The sequence below is a fragment of the Ovis canadensis genome, chromosome 1 (genome assembly GCF_042477335.2).
Source record: "Ovis canadensis isolate MfBH-ARS-UI-01 breed Bighorn chromosome 1, ARS-UI_OviCan_v2, whole genome shotgun sequence".
Classification (NCBI taxonomy): Eukaryota; Metazoa; Chordata; class Mammalia; order Artiodactyla; family Bovidae; genus Ovis; species Ovis canadensis.
Window position 1 is genome coordinate 152,410,966 of NC_091245.1, and position 19,380 is coordinate 152,430,345.

General features: G+C 37.0%; 1 protein-coding gene across 4 annotated transcripts in view; it reads right to left on the reverse strand.

Moving 5' to 3' along the window:
• The window catches only part of GBE1 (1,4-alpha-glucan branching enzyme 1), a 307,746-nt gene that overhangs the window by 130,565 nt on the left and 157,801 nt on the right, over nucleotides 1-19,380 (reverse strand). For all 4 annotated transcript variants that reach the window (XR_011254718.1, XR_011254725.1, XR_011254726.1 and 1 more), the window contains exons 6-7: nucleotides 19,122-19,212; nucleotides 14,401-14,610 (exon numbers count right to left, since the gene is read on the reverse strand). Coding sequence is in view for 1 of the 4 variants with exons in the window: in XM_069578687.1 (XP_069434788.1) it covers nucleotides 14,401-14,610; nucleotides 19,122-19,212 (301 nt within the window). In the remaining 3 variants the exon portion in view is untranslated. The remainder of the gene's footprint in view (nucleotides 1-14,400; nucleotides 14,611-19,121; nucleotides 19,213-19,380) is intronic.

Genomic DNA, 19,380 nt, shown 5'->3' on the forward strand with positions numbered 1-19,380 from the left:
CGGGGGCCTCTCCCCCATCACCATTTCTCTTGGAGAAGGAGTTAACTTGCAGCTTCAGTTAATAAAAATTCCTGGGCATGACAAGAGTGTTTCAACTTACAAACTCCTCTGAAGGTTCTCTAGCCTGCCTGAGCAGGTTTGTCCGGCCACATGTGATTGTTTACAGCCTCCCAACCATGAGAGGCAGGAGATGCTTTAAACTTTCTACATACAGACTGTTTTGAGAAGTTACAAAATTATTAGTATAGTATTAGTGGGTTGATTAGAAATTATATTGGTGAAGGGTTTTTCATTTGTTGAGCCAACATTTGCTGCTAAATCTCCATTATTCCCTGCCCTTATAATGAAAATAACTAGCATATAGGAAAAATAAGTATTAACCTTTAAGATTAATCATGTTAAACCTTAGGCTAAGTAAATTCCTTTCTTGATTGTAACCCACTACACCCTCACCCTATAGGAATGCAACTTTATTTGGAGGGTGGCGCCTGGTTTAAGAAAAAATCACCCCTGGAAAAAATAAGTTTTCTGGTTGACTGACCGTTATCAGAAAGGGCCATAAAATGTCAGCAGGCCTCATGGCCAGAAGATGATGTAAAACCCCTAAGACCTTTGTATACATTTATATGAAGCACCTGATTTTGACAAGGGTCCGGTCTGCTGACCCCTGCGTGACTCTGTATTCATCCCTATGTATAACAAAAAGTATATAAGCAAACCTGAAAAATAAAGAAATAGGATCAGTTTCTGGAAAGACTGATTCCCCTGTGTCATTTTTTTCCCTTCTGGCTGAATTCCCATCTGGAACGTGGGTACTCACCAAGCCTGCTAATTTTGCCTGAGCTTCTAAGATCGGACCAGGGAGGGCTCAGTGCCTCCTCTCCTTCAGGAGAATGGAAAGATGCCTGTGGCTTACATAGGTGGTGCAAATTCCTTGTCTTGGAGTTTTATTGGTATTCCACGTAAACCAAGTTATTCAGCCTCTTTTTCTCCACTAATTTTCCTACTACACTATTCTTTTCTAATCTCTCTTTATATCTGTAATTAAATAAGTTTTTTCGTAGGATGCCGATTCCATCTCCCCTTCGAATTACCCTGGATCCACCGGGGCTGGACCCCTGCACTTTACCGTATCTTGGAGTCAGTGAGACCATCCAACCATCTCATCCTCTGTCAAACCCTTCTCCTCCTGCCTTCTATCTTTCCCAGCATCAGGGTCTTTTCTAATGACTCGGCTCTTCACATTAGGTGGCCAAAGTATTGGAGTTTCAGCTTTATCATCAGTCCTTCCAATGAATATTCAGGACTGATTTCCTTTAGGATGGACTGGTTTGATCTCCTTGCAGTCTAAGGGGCTCTCAAGAGTCTTCTCCAACACCACAGTTTAAAAGCATCAATTCTTCAGTGCACAGCCTTCTTTATGGTCCAACACTCATATCCATACATGACTACTGGCAAATGATAGGTCACTATACAGACCTTTGTCAGCAAAGTAATGTCTCTTCTTTTTAATATGCTGTCTAGGTTTGTCATAGCTTTTCTTCCAAGGAGCAAGTGTCTTTTTAATTTCATGGCTGCAGTCACCATATGCAGTGATTGTGGAGCCCAAGAAAATAAAGTCTGTCACTGTTTCCATTGTTTCCCAATCTATCTGCCATGAAGCGATGGGACCAGATGCCATAATCTTAGCTTTTTGAATACTGAGTTTTAAGCCAGCGTTTTCAATCTCCTCTTTCAACTTCATCAGGAGGCTTTTAGTTACCTTTTGCTCTCTGCCATAAAGGTGGTGTCATCTGCATCCCTAAGGTTACTGATATTTCTCCTGGCAATCCTGACTCCAGCTAGTGCTTCATCAGCTCAATGTTTCTCATGATGTACTCCGCATAGAAGTTAAATAATTAGGGTGACAATATATAGCCTTGACATACTCCTTTCCTAATTTGGAACCAATCCATTGTTCCATGTCCGGTTCTAACTGTTGCTTCTTGACCTGCATACAGGTTTCTCAAGGGGCAGGTAAGGTGGTCTGGTATTTCCATCTCTTGAAGACTTTTCCACAGCTGGTTGTGATCCACACAGTCAAAGGCTTTAACATAGTCAATGAAGCAGAAGTAGATGTTTTTCTTGAACTCTCTTGCTTTTTCTATGATCCAATGGATGTTGGCAATTTGATTTCTAGTTCCTCTTCCTTTTCTAAATCCAGTTTGTACATCTGGAAGTTCTTGGTTTGCATACTGTTGAATTCTAGCTTGGAAGGACTTTGAGCATTACTTTGCTAGCCTGTGAAATGAGTACAATTGTGTGGTAGCTTGAATTTTCTTTAGGATTGTGTTTCTTTGGGATTGGAATGAAAACAGACCTTTTCCAGCCCTGTGGCCACTGCTGAGTTTTCCAAATTTGCTGGCATATTGAGTGCAGCACTTTAAAAGCATTATCTTTTAGGATTTGAAATAGTTCAGGTGGAATGACATCACCTCCACTAGCTTTGTTTATAGTGATTCTTCCTAAGGCCCACTTGACTTCACTCCAGGATGTCTGGCTCTAGGTGAGTGATCACCACCATGGTTATCCAGGTCAATAAGATCTTTTTTGTATTATTTTTCTGTGTATTCTTACCACCTCTTCTTAATATCTTCTGCTAGGTCCATACCATTTCTGTCCTTTATTGTGCCCATCTTTGCATGAAATGGGCTTCCCTTGTGGCTCAGTTGGTAAAGAATCTGCCTGTAATCCAGGAGGTCTGGGTTCAATCCCTGGGTTGGGAAGATCCCCTGGAGCAGGGAAAGGCTATCCACTCCAGTGGATATTCTGGCCTGAAGAATTCCATAGACTGTACAGCTGATGGGGTCACAAAGAGTGGACAGGACTGAGTGACTTTCACTTTCACTTTTTGCAAGAAATATTACCTTGGTATCACTAATTTTCTTGAAGAGATCTCTAGTCTTTCCCATTCTATTGTTTTCCTCTATTTCTTTGCATTGATCACTTAGGAAGGCTTTCTTATCTCTTTGCTATTCTTTGGAACTCTGCATTCAGATGGGTATGTCTTTCCTTTTCTCCTTTGTCTTTCACTTCTCTTTTTTCTCAGCTATTTGTTAAGGCTTCCTCAGACAACCACTTTGCCTTTTTGCATTTCTTTTTCTTGAAGATGGTCTTAATCACTGCCTCCTATACAATATTATGAACCTCTGTCCATAGTTCCTCAGGCACTCTATCAGATCTAATTTCTTGAATCTATTTGCCACTTCCACAGTATAATCATAAGGGATTTGATTTAGGTCATACCTGAATAGCCTAGTGGTTTTCCCTACTTTCTTCAATTTAAGTCTGAATTTTGCAATAAGGAGTTCATGATCTAAGCCACAGTTAGCTCCCACTCTTATTTTTGCCTTTTATATAAAGTTTCTCCATCTTCAGTTGCAAAGAATATAATCAATCTGATTTTGGTACTAACCATCTGTTGATGCCCATGTGTTGATTCATCTCTGGCGTTGTTGGAAGAGGGTATTTGCTATGACCAGTGCATTCTCTTAGCAAAATTCCATTAGCATTTAGTCTGTCACTAAATCTTTACAGTCACACAAAGGAGATACAATTAGAATCTTATTTTACAGATAAAAAAAAAATTAAACTTAGGATTGTTAACTAACCTGGTTTTGGTTACATGCTAAGTGGTGGAAATAGTATTTGAACCCAGCAAGCCTCTACCCATTCTGTATAATTCCTCCAAAAGTCAATAACTACATTTATATATTTTTAAAGAAATTACTTAAAACCTAGATGCAATTAAAATAAAAAAGGCTACTGAATTCTGACTCTGTCCATTTCTTCAGTGAATGTGAATTTTGATTTATTGAACTTGATCTTAAGAGGTACTTACTTTACTAACTCATTGGCTACTTAAAATGAAAGAGATGCTAACATAATTCTGCTGAATGACAGTATCACACTACAAGTTTAGGTCTATAAAATCATGACCGCTATTGCAAAGAAAGTTGAATTACAATGTTGTGTTTAAACTGTGATGTCTTTTTATCATATCTGACTCAGTATCTAATTTACTACTTAATTTTGGAGGTTTTATAGAATCTGAAACTCTTTCAACCTAAGGCCCATCTCAAAGTCCACAGATAGCCCTGGTGGCCCAGAGATTATCATCAATCCCAAATTTTTGTTCGCTTAGTCTGCACAATAACTTCAAAAATATAAAGTAATTGCAGGCATTTAAAAATGGGAATATTTCATATAAAATGTGGGCTTCTGACTTTACTCAAAGAACTGGAAGATGTGGCTTCACGGGTCACATTCTCACATGGTAATCATCATTAGGAGCTTGAAAGTGGCAGCTCCTTCAGACATTTGTTCTGGGTTGCCAAGACTGCCACCTGGTGCTTCCCTCAGCAGTGACTAAGGTATGGCTGGTTTGTGACTTGAGACCTGCTTTCCACCTTTAGTAAACATCTGAAAGTACAACTCTAAACTCTTCATAATGTTCTACATATAGTATGTCATGTATTTCCAATGATGTTATTTTATATAGTTTAACAACTACTCTGTGGCACATAAATAATATTATTATTATGAGCTCTCATATATGAAACTCAGATTCAAGTGTTAGCCTGTTTGAGATCAGAGAGATAAAGGTCATTTAATTCTAAAATCACTTATTTCAGATCTTTTATATCTATACTATAACTAGTATTTATTATTATCATCATCATCATTGTGGCTGGAAGTATCATTGACAGCTTTCTTCAGTGAACAGAGTTCTAAGCAGTAGGTGTGCTGAGCTGCGCTCAGTCGTGTCTGCCTCTTTGCGACTCCATGGACTGTAGCCTGCCGGGCTCCTCCCTTAATGGGGATTCTTCAGGCAAGAATACTGGAGTGGGTTGTCATTTTCTCCTCCAGGGGATCTTCCTGACCCAGGAATTGAACCCAGGTCTCCCACACTGCAGGCAGATTCTTTACAGTCTGAGCCACCAGGAAAGCCCAAAGAATAGGTAACCCTACCAAACTGATACTTTGCAGTGTCAATTTCATGGCAAGAAAATTTGATGTTGAAAAGTTTAAGAGACAGATAGTGCTTTACTTAAAATGTAATCTATAGTAAACAATAAATTATTAGCTTTACTTCCATATTTACTACATAAACAACAAATATATCACTAAATTCAAAAAATTAACAAGTTATTACTATCTTTTTCAAATGCAAAATGGTGGTAAGTGCAACAGAGAAAAATGAGGCAGGGACAGAAGATAGGAAATGGCAACAGATGGGAGGAGACACTGTATATCAGGTGGTTAGAGAAGAAAGTTCAATAAGGTATGCAAGGCACCTAATGCCTTCAAATTGAATGACCCTTCATAAAGGCTACCACTCTAATCATCAGGCACTTCCCTGCTGGCTCAGCTGTAAAGATCCGCCTGCACTGCAGGAGACCCAGGTGTGATCCCTGGGTTGGGAAGATCCCCTGGAGAAGGAAATGGCTACCCACTCCAGGATTCTTGCCTGGGAAATCCCATAGGATTTCCCATAGGAAGGAGCCAGGCTGACCACAGTCTGTCCATGGAGTTGTAAGGAGTCAGATGCTACTGAGCACACATACGCACACACATACACATACACTAACGGGTAGAGGGTTTCTTTTAGGAGTAATAAGGTTTTTCTAGAATTGATTATGCTCATGGTTGCACAGCTCTGTGGCTAGACTCAAGGCACTGGAACTGTACACTTTTAAGTAGGTTCATGGTATGTGGACTCTAGCATTCTTGCCTGGAGAATTCCATGGACAGAGGAGACTGGCAGACTATAGTTCATGGGGTCACAGAGAGTCAAACATGACTGAACGACTAACACTTTCTTCTCACTTTCATAATCATCATGGTCAACATCGCTTACAGAGACCAGGTGACCCATTAGAGAGTTAGTTGGCCTCATTTGCCATCTCTACACAGTGCTAAGAATAGGCTTATCTCTTAGAAAAGTTGGCTGTTACACTGTTTTGTTTCCAAAGAATTAAGAGAAAATGTCAACTACAAATTCCCTTGAGTTTTACTAATACTTCTAGCAGATAGAAGTTTGAAATGCTACTCGGGAAAAGGTCTAATCTTGGGGAGATATTTTAAGCCGGAAAGAGACAATGAAAGAAATCCTGATGCTGATGGCTTGTCTTACTAACAGTGAAAGAAAAAGAAGATAGAGTGAAGACCAAATAGAGATATCTCACCATCACAAAATGTGGATGGGGAATTCAGAAGTTAGAGAAAAATACATCTGATCACTGATCCAAATGAATGGCAGTAGGGGAGACCCTTAAAAAATAAATAATTTTTATGTTGCTGATAAATATGTGTCCTTCCAAAATTTTAAGAGATACTTTCTGAAAATAACTGGCTTGCTATATAACATGGGTTATTTATCAGCAGCATTACACTAAGGAAATCATTCAGCTAGGAAACCATGAAATACCTCTTCATAACTTCAAAACTGCTAGTCCATAACCTGGAAAAGAGACATGCTTAAACAAGTTGTTTTGGTACACACAGATAAAAACAGAAAAATTGATTTTTTTCACATTGCACCTGCTTGTTTAAAAAGGTCCTAAGAAAAACCCAGACATTATCATTGACTTGAGAAAATTCCCAGACTTAAATGAACAACCATTGAATTGGGACTTTCAGACCATTTTCACAAGCATGTACCCATGTCTGAAGTTTAAAAAGCTGCCTCTAGAGCCATGCTCAATATTTTCAAATTTAAGGTAAATTACCAAGAACAGTCCTATCTTAGAGTGAGTTTGCATTTAAGAAGGAGAGTGTTATGAGTAAAACCTAAATACTCAAGATATTTTCAGGATATCCCTGTGTACTTAAATTTTAGGCTTGTGGGAATAAACGAGGCAGATAATACCAGGCACAAAGTTTATACAAAGACTGTAAATCCTTACTCCAGTGCTGTGCTCTGCATCAGTAGAAACCTTCCTGCAAAGCTGAATAATCTCATAAACCCTGTGAGAGAAGTTATATTTCTACCATTCAAACTCAAATCCAGACAGATTAGATTGATACAGCAACTTTCTTAATCTCTTGTACAAAAGAGAATTAGTCTGTCTGCATTAGAGTCTGTCTGCATTAGAGTCTGTCTGACTCTACCTTCTTTGAAATAGTACATTTAACCAGTTTCCTTAATCAAGGTGAAATAAGAGTTACTAAAAAGAAGAGAAAAAATACTATAAAAGAAGAAAACAGAAATAATTTTTATGGGACATCTAGCATTATTAAAAATAATTCTGTGAACTTTTAATATTCTTAATGAATAGGCTGCATAAGTTATTGTTTACTTTTAATTACCTGATTCCCTTTGGAATAGCTAGCTGTTTGCTAAATCGATGTCCAAAATTGTCTTTAAATCATCCATGATTTGCTTCTTATATTGAACAGGACAGGTATTTGTCTAAAATAATATTGTGCTTTTTACTTTAATTTTAAAAAATACTAGGTGTTCTGAAACCTATCCTAAGAAATTAAACATATGCTTTCATATTAATAACATATATGAAAACTATTGTCTCCTTAAAGATAGGACATAGGGTATATACTTAGGAAGTCTAGTTAAAAAATCATTCACTAAATTTATGAATAAATTGATCAGAAAAAAGTTTCTGTTGCTTAAAAAAAACACTTTCATGTTAACCTTAATTTACCTAAGCAATTACCTGTAAACTTTTTTGACTGTGTGCTTTATCAGTAATAACTTTTCAGCACACTCTTCCATGTATGTATTTACTTTTCAGCATAAATACATGCCACGTTAGTAATGTGTTAATAGCTACACAAAAAGAAACTAACTTTAAAATAAAGATAAAATAGTCAAGATCTGGTTAAACTTAAACCACTTTGGTATGTGATTTTAATACTTATCCTGGCTATAACAGCTCACTAAAATAGATATATCTATGTGATATTACATAGATATAAATGAAAGAAAATCAATGGTATTTATAATTATAACCAATGGGTTTAAGATAAACTAAAATTGCAACAATTTTAGAAGCTTGTCAAAAAATGCTCCAAGATTCATGTGTATGCACATCAAACTTTCTTTATGACTGAAATTATGTGTGGTAATAAAAGCACAAAGATGGAAATTTTTTCTTGCTATTTTGCCCCAAATGATTTCCCCATAGCTAAACTTTCCTTGAAAGCAGCTATTTCAAATTAGTTGTTAAAATGTCACCTATACCCTGAAGGGAGTTATTTTTTATATTTGTTTATTCCCTAACTTCTGATAAGCATATGTGCAGAAATTTCAAGCATATATATCTATCATGTATCCTATATAAAGCTAAAACTTTTTCAGATACCTATTTTTACCAGTAGTTGAACACATTTACCTTCTTCATGCTGTTTTTCTGTTTTTTTTGTGGCCATTTTTATTATTAAAAAAAGAGCAATCATTTCACTTGATGGTCTGTGGCTTTTTGTTCTTTGCTTTAAAAAAAAATCACAGAATAGCATACGACTTTAAAGTTTTCTTTAAAAAAAAATTTAGATATTTGCACTCATGTCCTGGATGCATAGCTTTTAAATATCCTGCTAGTCATCATGACATCATATACTCATTAATATATCAAAGTACAAAGTGAAGTCACTCAGTCGTGTCCAACTCTTTGCAATCCCATAGACTGTAGCCTACCAGGCTCTTCTGTCCATGGAATTTTCCAGGCAAGAGTACTGGAGTGGGTTGCCATTTCCTTCTCCAAGGGATCTTCCCAACCCAGGGACTGAACCTGGGTCACCCACAATGCAGGCAGACGCTTTACCGTCTGAGCCACCAGGGAAGGCTAATTAATATATCAATGCACAGTAATTCTTAAATAAAGATTTATCATTAATAACTGATTTAGTCATGATGCAATATCATAAAAATGGGCTTCCCTGGTGGCTCAGCAGTAAAGAATATGCCTATAACGCAAGAGATGCATCCAGGAGATGCAGGTTCAATCCCTGGCTCAGGAAGATCCCCTGGCAAGCTATACAGTCCATGGGGTTGCAAAAGAGTTGGACACAATTTAGTGACTAAACAACAAATATCATATAAATACATTCCAAATTTTTGTTTATAATTTTAGTACCTATGTTTCTGAAACCTTATCCCTGAAATGCAAGATTGACTTGACATTCAAAATCAGTAAATGCAATTCACTATATTAACAAATTAAAAAAGAAATACCACATAAGATATCACAGAATATTTAAGATCCAAATATCCACCCTCAGCAGAGATGGTCCCCATGAATTTACTTCCACGTTCTAACTTGTGGGAAGGACTTAGAAAGAAGTAAACGACCCAAATAATACTATAGTGTCTATACTAAAGGCTATTTTATTCTATGTAGTTAGGACCCTAAAAGATCAAGCTAGATTCACTTTTATTTCTGAAAGGAACTCTAATAACTCAAGATAAGAGTAAAGCGTCTTCCTGCCTAATAGTCGTCACATTACAAACTCATGCTGACAGAAATATGATTACTTTTGTACCTAAATGTAAGGTTCTGGGGAAAAAGAAAAAAAAGAGCATTAGCTCTACTATGCTATCTCCTTTGAGATTCATATCTTATCTTTGAAGGAAATACTCAAGAAAGAAACTATTTTCATCTAGTGCTTTAGTAAAGGTTAAGATATAATAATTGTTTAAGCTCCACAAATGTGCAGTTGTCTTCGTAATTTTATCAAGTGCATTTACATAGTGCCAGACACATATGCAAAAAATAGAATTTAAAACTGAAACCATTAAATGATATCCATTATTTCTCATTCTAGAAACTTCTGAAACTTATGGGTGACAGATTTATCAAGAAGTTCTCTTTACCAACTAAAGAAAGAACAAGCCAATCTCTGTTATGAACTGTCATTAGTAATTTAGCAGAGCTAGAAGGCAGTTCAGCCGAGTAGACAGAAAATTAAAACATGGGCAGCTCCTGATTGGAAATTTATTCATAGCAGGTAATGAAATAGCACAGTCAGGATCTCTGGTACTACTCAGAGTGAGAGATTTAATTCTGGTAACTCTGATGATGGCACTTGAATCAGAAATTATAAGTGGTGACAGGTTGTGACATAGAGACAGGATGAAATGAGCATCAGCAACATATCTTGGTAGAAACTGATTCTACATAAGATCAACTTTTCCAAACAGTAAATATGATAATTTCAAATATTATTCCAAGTTCTCAAAAATTATTCCAAGTTTTCAAAAAAGAGGCTTATTAGGATCATAGGTTAACCATGAACCGTTTTTATATCCACTTTCTAATGGAATATAATATTAATCAACACATTAAAGATAAGGGGTAAAAAATGCCCCATCTTTTAAAACATGAAGTATAAATATAATTGCTGATTTCATCTGGATAAGAAACAAACTGAAAATTATAAACCAGTTGCTATCCTAAGTATATAGTAATAGAAAAAGTTTGTGTTTTCCTGTGATTATATGGATGAAACATGTAGCTTAGCTGGTAAAGTATCTGCCTGCAGTGCAGGAGACCCTGGTTCGATTCCTGGGTCAGGAAGATACTCTGGAAATGAGATAGGCTACCCACTCCAATATTCTTGGGCTTCCCTCATGGCTCAGTGGGTAAAGAGTCCACCTGCAATACAGGAGACCTGGGTTCGATCTCTGGGTTGGGAAGATCCCTTGGAGAACAGAATGGCAACCCACTCAGTATTCTGGCCTGGAGAATTCCATGGACTGTATAGTCCATGGTGTCACAAAGAGTAGGACATGATTGAGCAACTTTCCTTTCCCTACATGCATAAAAAGAATACTTATTAAGTACAGCCACATACAAACAATGTGATTTGTATTTATAAAGAATAATAATTTATATTCTGGCTTCCTATGCCTTTTTATATTTTCTAATTAACAAAAATGACATTATTACTTTTATATTGATTAGTATTTTTTTTTGAAAATTGCCGATTTCGGACAAACCCTCTATCACAGAAATATAGCTGAGAAAAACAATAATATTTTCACATAGACAGTTATTTTAATATATCTCTTTTGAATTTGTGAAATGGCATATTTACTATGTATGGATAAAATGTGTTAGATGTGGAAATTTGTGAAATTTAACTGTAAAATTCTTTGATACTCCTAACAGTGAAATTAAGGGATACACGCCCCCAAATCTATAATTGTTTGGATTATAAATTGCAGCAGAAATGACGCTGTGTCTGTTCCAGACCTAGACCATAACAAGGAAAAGAGGAGAGATGTCACACTGACCTATGCCCCAACTGCAGATCTAAAAGTAAAATAATCAACTGCCCTTATCTGGAGTCACTGCATGTTGAGCAGGCTTGTTAAGCATCAGTAAACAACCAAAAAAGCAAAGGACTTTAATCATGAACGCCGATTATAAAAGCAGTTTTCGCATTACACCAAAACAATGTTATATTATATATGCTATAACTGGTGAGATGGGGCTTCCCTGGTGGCTCAGACAATGCAGGGGACCAGGGTTTGAACTCTGAGTCAGGAAGATCCCCTGGAGACGGGAATGGCAACCCACTCCAGTATCCTTGCCTGGAGAATTCCCTGGACAGAGGAGCCTGGTGGGCTACAGTCCATTGGTTTGCAAGAGTCCAACAAGACTGAGTGACTAACACTTTCCAACTAGTCAGAAGAGAAGGAAGAGAATGTAAAAGAAAAACTGTAATATATTTTCATCAGGCTAATATAAATTTTGTCAATAAAGATTTTAATCAATTACACCACAGTATGTGCTTCCTAGGTGGCACTAGTGGTAAAGAACCAGCCTGCCCATACAAGAGACATAAAAGACGTGGGTTCGATCTCTGGGTCAGGAAGATCCCCTGTAGGAGAGCATGGCAACCTACTCCGATATTCTTGCCTGGAGAATCTGAAGGACAGAGCAGCCTGGAAGGCCATAGTGCATAGGGTCACAGAGAGTCGAACATGACTGAAGCAATTTAACATGCATGCAATGAGAAAATAATTCAAAGATAAGAATCCTGGAATCTTTAGCATGTTATAAATTGACAAACCTAAATATTATAGAATTATTTGTGTGAATTTTGATTTAGCTTTTAAAACATTTGGCTTTGTAGGATTTATCTATGTTGTCTAATGATGTTGTAACTAAAAGCATAAATCTATATAGAAAATACCAACTCTATAAAAATTAGAGGATTTAGACATATGAAATGAACAAAATATTTGAATTATAGAAAAATATTTTGAATGGAACTATATTTACAAAAGTCTAAGCGTACATGACATAACAAAACCAAAAAAAAATCATAAGATAAAAAAACTAAAATCATACATTATATTTACCAAAAGTAAGCACTTGATAAAGACTAACAGTTAATTCAATGAAGAAGAAAATAAATATTAAAGTTTAAATATGTCTTAATTTCAATACCAGAAAAGTTTTAAGGACAGTTATGTATAATTCCTTTTCTTTAAAAAACTGGGTAACTTTAAATGGACTTTGAGAGCTCAAGATACAGAAAAAATACAGCATAATACATATTTTAATAAAATAAAGTATCATAACATAGAAATCCACCTACTGAATGTATTTCTTTTTAAGATTCAGTTCCACACCAAAATTGTTTCAAAACATTAAGACTTAACAATTTAGTGTACTTCTTTCATAAGACACAGTTCTACAGGATAGAGTAAACACTTATTAATCCAAATATGAACCAGAAAGCTTAATTGTATTTCTCATCCACATTCTACTTTTAAAAGATTTACTCAACAATGAAATTAAGAGTTGTATCATAGAATTAACATAGGTTCAGTCCTTTTTTTACTTATTATAAATCTGTAGTATAAAAAGCAATGTTCAATAAGATGACACAAATACAAAATACCTTTACGAAGGAAATTGTATTAGTCCCCAAACTCTGCCTCCTTTTATAATGAAAAATCTGAGAACCAGAATGATTAATTTGAACCAGAGTGAAACTAGGCCTGGAACCCTGCCATCTGCTTCTGCCTCTTGTGTCTTTTCTCATATATTATGCTGCTTCATCTGACATGAGTGATTCCTACACAGCTACGAAATATAAAATAACGCCTGATATTAAGAGTGAAGCAAAACAACTTCTTCCATGTAAAGTCATTAATTTATGTTCAAAAATTAGAATTTTTCTTTTTATCCAAGTACTTGCTGAAGCAGTTTTCTACTCTTTTGGTTTTCCATATGTGTGGTTATTTATTTGTGGTGTAACATCCAACAGAAAATTCATTAAATTCTTTCAGAAATATTATAAAAAAGTTAATTAGATATTACTTGACACCCTGCCACTTTTAATATACCTGAAAACATATTTTCATTATATTTTCACTTATGATAAAAAAATGGATACAAACTGATAATATTTCTAAGTTTAAAAAGTTTTGCCATATTTTGGAATTTAAATTTAATCACTTAAACACCCTTCTAATTAGATGGCAAGTCAGAGATATGTTTTAATCTTAAGAAACTGTTTCAGGACTAAGCCTTAGTTTATTACCTGAAAGATGGTCATAACAATAGTACTTACTACATATAAGCAGAGTTGTTGTGCATAATAAATAAAATATGTAGCTGCTGCTGCTGCGGCTGCTAAGTCGTGTCTGACTCTGCGCAACCCCACAGACGGCAGCCCACCAGGCTCTGCCATCCCTGGGATTCTCCAGGCAAGAACACTGGAGTGGGTTGCCATTTCCTTTCCAATGCACGAAAGTGAAAAGTGAAAGTGAAGTCGCTCAGTTGTGTCTGACTCTGAGCGACCCCATAGACGAGAGCCTACCAGGCCCCTTTGTCCCTGGGATTTTCCAGGCAAGAGTACTGGAGTGGCTAATATATCTAAAACACCTGGCACCATTCCTGACATATTACATACTAATGTTAGTTGTTTGTAGAGTTTAACTGCTATCAAAAACATGATACTATTAAGATCCTGCTGCAATTAAAAACATCAGTAACATTTAGATAGCAAAACATGAAGTATTTTTAGTAGTGTACTTAAAACAATGTTATTTTTCAATTAAAAGGCAATTTTCTATGTTTAATTCAAACTGATGAAGTGTTCTTTAGATAATAAAAAAATTCACATTAAACTTTTAAGTGGCAATATAACCAATATATGTTAAATAGCATGTGATTTGTAAAACTGAAAGTTAGCGCAACTTACCACTAATACATGTGCTAATCAAAACAAGGTAAATTCAATGTATGATAAACTTTTCTCATAATTTTTTTTAAAAAATTAAGAAACTAAATACCAGTGACAGAGTACACATACAATGAACTTGGTAAAACTCCTTGAATTATTTTTTAAACAAATAAGACACTTCATATTAAACGTACATACCTGGCGTAGGCAAATAACCGACTATCCCATAGAATATGAGTCCCTCTAGGTCCATAATGAAAGTAACAGGACTCAGTTCCATCAAACATATTTAGTCCATCTTCTGAATTTTTTGAGGCATGGCTGTGTACCACATCTAAGAGGACTGTAATACCCATGGAATGAGCTGTATCAACCAGTTCTTTCAGCTCTTCAGGAGTTCCATAACGGCTGAAGGTAAGAGAGGCAGTAAAAACAAGATCACATCATATTTAAAGGAAACAACCAATTCTTTATTGACAATCAATGGTTTTACCAGAACAGTACTAGATACTTCAAATATGCAAATCTAGTATGATATATTAGACACAGGCCAAAGTTGCTTAATATTTGCTATCAGGCATTTTTATCAGCATTTAATAAAAAATAATCTAGTAACTGTAAATCTATAACCCAATAAAAATTCACATTTTGAGTAGATAGTAAAATTCCCCTTCTCCATATTCAGAGCTTCTGATTTCCATTACCAAGGCTAGTTAGTTTAAGAGGCATGGTCATTCCTGTCTACATACCTGGCCATCCCTTTGTGTACGCATGGTTGGGGTTGTGGGGCTCTTAGAATACTTGTTTGAATATTCTTAGTGGCTTGATTGAGGCCATCTTTCCTGCACTTACTTATTCCCAGACTGGGACACCCCAAGTACCAGTGGGCCGTGTCACCACCCAAGCAGGAAAGATGGACAGTTCACATGTACATGGATTTGTGTTAAAAATGGTTTTCTAGTCTGTGAGATAGGAAACAAAACTCACTACCTAGAGGAAGGCCTTTTTGAACCTTCGTAAAGTCTCAATATTGCAGTCAATCACAGCATCAGGGCTTCCCTGATGGTTCAGCTGGTAAAGAATCCGCCTGCAGTGCAGGAGACCCCGGTTCCATTCCTGGGTTGGGAAGATTCACTGGAGAAGGGAGAGGCTACCCACTCCAGTATTCTGGCCTAGAGACTTCCATGGACTGTATAGTCCATGGGGTCACAAAGAGTCAGACACAACTGAGCAACTTTCACTTCACGTCACAGTATCAACTTTTGCCTTTTAAATAAGCAATCACACTTGTGATGAATTGATTTCTGTCTCTCTTCATCATGACCTACTGCACAATCTAATTTGGTTCCTTCCAAAAGCTTTAGGGGCTTGCAAGATGGCACTAGTGGTAAACAAGCAACATGCCAGTGCTGGAGACATAAGAGATGTGGGTTTTAATCTTGGGTTGGGAAGATCCGTTGGAGGAGGAAACAGTAACCCACTCCAGTATTCTTGCCTAGAGAATCCCATGGACAGAGGAGCCTGGTGGGCTACAGTCCATGGGGTTGCAAAGAGTTGGACACAACTGAAGTGACTTAACACATACAAAAGCTTTAGATTTGTGACACTCTACTCATTACTCTTCTTAATCTAGCTACCTGGCCTCTTTTGCCGCTCACTGAAAAGCATGTTCAATGAATAAACAGCCCTAAAGTTTCATTCATTCATTCATTTGCTCTACAAATACTAATTAAGCAGTCTACTGTGTGCCATAAATTTTTCTATGCTCTGTGATTCACTAATGAACAAAATAAACATCACTGGCCTTATGGGATTTGTTTTCTAGTTGGGTGATAGGAAATAAATCAGCAAAATATGTGGAATATCAGATAGCAGTGACTGCTCAAAAGAAAAATGAAGCCAGGCCACTAGCGAGAAGGTTTGCTATTTTAAATAAGGTCATCCGTGAAAGTTTTATGACAAAGGAAATATTTGATCAAAGATAAGAAAGAAGTAGGGAGCAAGGCGTGCAAATATCTAAAGGAAGAGTGTTCAGAAATAAACAGGCATTGGAGACAGAAATGGGCATCTGAAGAAGAGCAAACACACTAGTGTGGCTGGAGTGTAATGATCAAGAAAGAGAGGACTCCAGACACTGTCCAGGACCCAGACAACATGAGGTCTTAGGGATCAATGTATGATATTTGGCTTTTATTTCAAAAGAGCACTGAAAATTGTTAGAGAGTTCTGAGTGACATGCAAGTGACATGATCTGATTTTCATCTTAAACAGATGACGTTGGGTACTTTGCAGAAAGTAATCCATGTGTGGAGGAGAAAGCCAGGAAAGGGAGAAAAGAGAATACAGAGTGACCCATTACAGAGCTAATGAAATGACTCAGGTAAGAAGTGGCAACTTGGACAGAATGGTAGCAGTGGGCACAGGAGAAGCAGACAGATTTGGGATACATTTTGAAGTTACAGGTGGCTAGTTTTCTGATAATTAGAGTATAGTGCAAACCATACAGGGAAAAGGTAAGTATAATGTAGTTGGCTTAAGTAACTGAAAGACAGAAATGTGATTTACTGAATTAAGGAAAATAACAAGAGAAGAAGTTTAGAAGGTAAGAACAGAAATGTAGTCTGGAACAGGTTAAGTATGAGATACAAATTAAATATCCCAACCTCAAATAGAAACTGTTTGAAGTTCACAACAGAGGTGAGGACTGGGGAGTTCAATTCGGCGGTTGGCATATAAAGTGTATTTAAACCATAAGAATGAGTCTTACTGCTGCTACTGCTAAGTCGCTTCAGTCGTGTCCGACTCTGTGTGATCCCATAGACGGCAGCCCACCAGGCTCCCCCATCCCTGGGATTCTCTAGGCAAGAATACTGGAGTGGATTGCCATTTCCTTCTCCAATGCATGAAAGTGAAAAGCCAAAGTGAAGTCGCTCAGTCATGTCTGACTCTTCACGACCCCATGGACTACAGCCTACCAGGCTCCTCTGTCCATGGGATTTTCCAGGCAAGAGTACTGGAGTGGGGTGCCATTATGAGATCCTAAAGATCCTTCATTTAAATACAGAAGGGAATGGAACCAAGGGCTGCACACTAGGAGGGCCCATCTTTAGTGGTCAGAAAGAACAAAGGAAATAAAGAAGAAGCAACAAAAGATGTGAGAAAAACCATAGGAAAGTTTAATATTCTGAAAGCCAAGAAAAAAAAAGAGTTGAAAGAAGGTGTGAGTAATCAATTGTGCCAAATGCTGCTGACAGGTCAAGTAAGCTAAGAACTGATGATTGACTTAATATGTGGAGGCCATCAGTACCTTAGATAAGAGCAATTTCAGCAAAGAATTAGAGTACCTACTTGGAATGAACTCAAGAAAGAAGAGAAGCGGAGGAATTAGAGATAATAAGGACAGATAACTCGTTCAAGGAGAAATCCTATAAAGAGAAACAAGTAAAGGGATCAGTATCTTTTCTCTATGTCTGGAATGCTATCTACGTACTCCCACTTCACCTTTCTCCCTAGATAACCCCCCACTTTTTAAGATTGAAAACTGCTTATCTCTTAATCATGTTTTAAATCTCAGTTGCAACATCAGTTTAGATCTAATCTAAACTGGTCAAACCACTGGTTCTATGCTATCAGAACAATTTTCCATCTTCTCAGCTTTTATTGCAAGTGGAAATCTTAATATATATACAATTACTGGATTTCTAAGATCATGGCGTCTGGTCCCATCACTTCATGGCAAACAGATGGGGAAAAAATGGAAACAGTGACAGACCTTATTTTCTTGGGCTCCAAAATCACTGCAGACAGTGACTGCAGCCGTGAAATTAAAAGACACTTGCTCCTTGGAAGAAAAGCTGTGATAAATCTAGACAGTGTATTAAAATGCAGAGATATTACTTTGCCCACAAGGACTATATTCAAAGCTATGGCTTTTCCAGTAGTCATGGACAGATGTGAGAGTTGGACCATAAAGAAGGAAGAGTGCTGAAGAATTTATGCTTTTGAACTGTGGTACTCAAGGAGACTCTTGAGAGTCCCTTGGAGAGCAAGAAGATCAAACTAGTTAATCCTAAAAGAAATCAGTCCTGCATATTCATTGGAAGGACTGATGCTGTAGCTCCAATACTTCAGCCACCTGATGTGAAAAGTTGATTCACTGGAAAAGACCCTATGCTGGGTAAGATTGAAGCAGAAGGAAAAGGGGACCACAGAGGATGAGATGGTTGGATGGCATTACTGAATCAATGGACATGAGTTTGAGCAAACTCTGGAGATGGTGAAGGACGGGAAAGCCTGGCGTGCTACAGTCCATGGGTTAACAAAGACTCAGACACTCCTTAGCAACTGAACACCACCACCAGCTGGATTGATGTTTACATGCCATCACACTGTAAGCTCCATGAGGCAAAGTTGGACTTGTGCAACTTGTGGTCACTCAGATCGGTACCTCTCCAACTGCACAGGACCCTCTGATGTTTTTCTGCTCAGAGAGTCATATTCCTTGGATTTCAACCTGGGAAGAAGGACACTTCTGTGGGTAGTATAAATCCCACCAAGGGCCTTCTCAGTTACCTTCCTACATAAGTGAGCCTCTTTCCAGAAAAGGATATGAGCTCTAGCAAGGGGCTTCACTAAGCCAGTATTTTCTGACTAAAGCTTAGCCTCCAAACATGACAATTCAGCAGGCTAACTGGATTTTCTGTACCAGAAATCATTTCATGAAAAGCAATCTTAAATCAGGCTAGTCTCTAAGGTTTGATGAGAGAAGAATCTATGATCTTAAAAGAAAATGCTCAGATTTTATTAACTCTGTTAACCTTAAAGTAGGTCATAAGACATCATATGAAATACAGAAATTCAGTCCATTTTTAAAATTTTTTGTTCACATAAGATAATGGATAGCATGTCCTTCATTTTACCTTGAAGCTGCAAAGAAGCTTGTGATTTGGTAACCAAAACTGGCATAGTAAGCATGTTCCATGATCGCCATCAACTGAATGCAATTATATCCTGTATAAGCAAAGGTCAAATAGAGATTAAAAGCCACATATAAAAAAAGTAATAAAAATATATATAAACACAGCCCCCTGTTTAAAAGGCATTAAGTTTCTCACATAATCTAATGTCTGGTCATTTTAAAAAGTTCTACTACTTAAATATTTTTTTCTTGTCTGACCT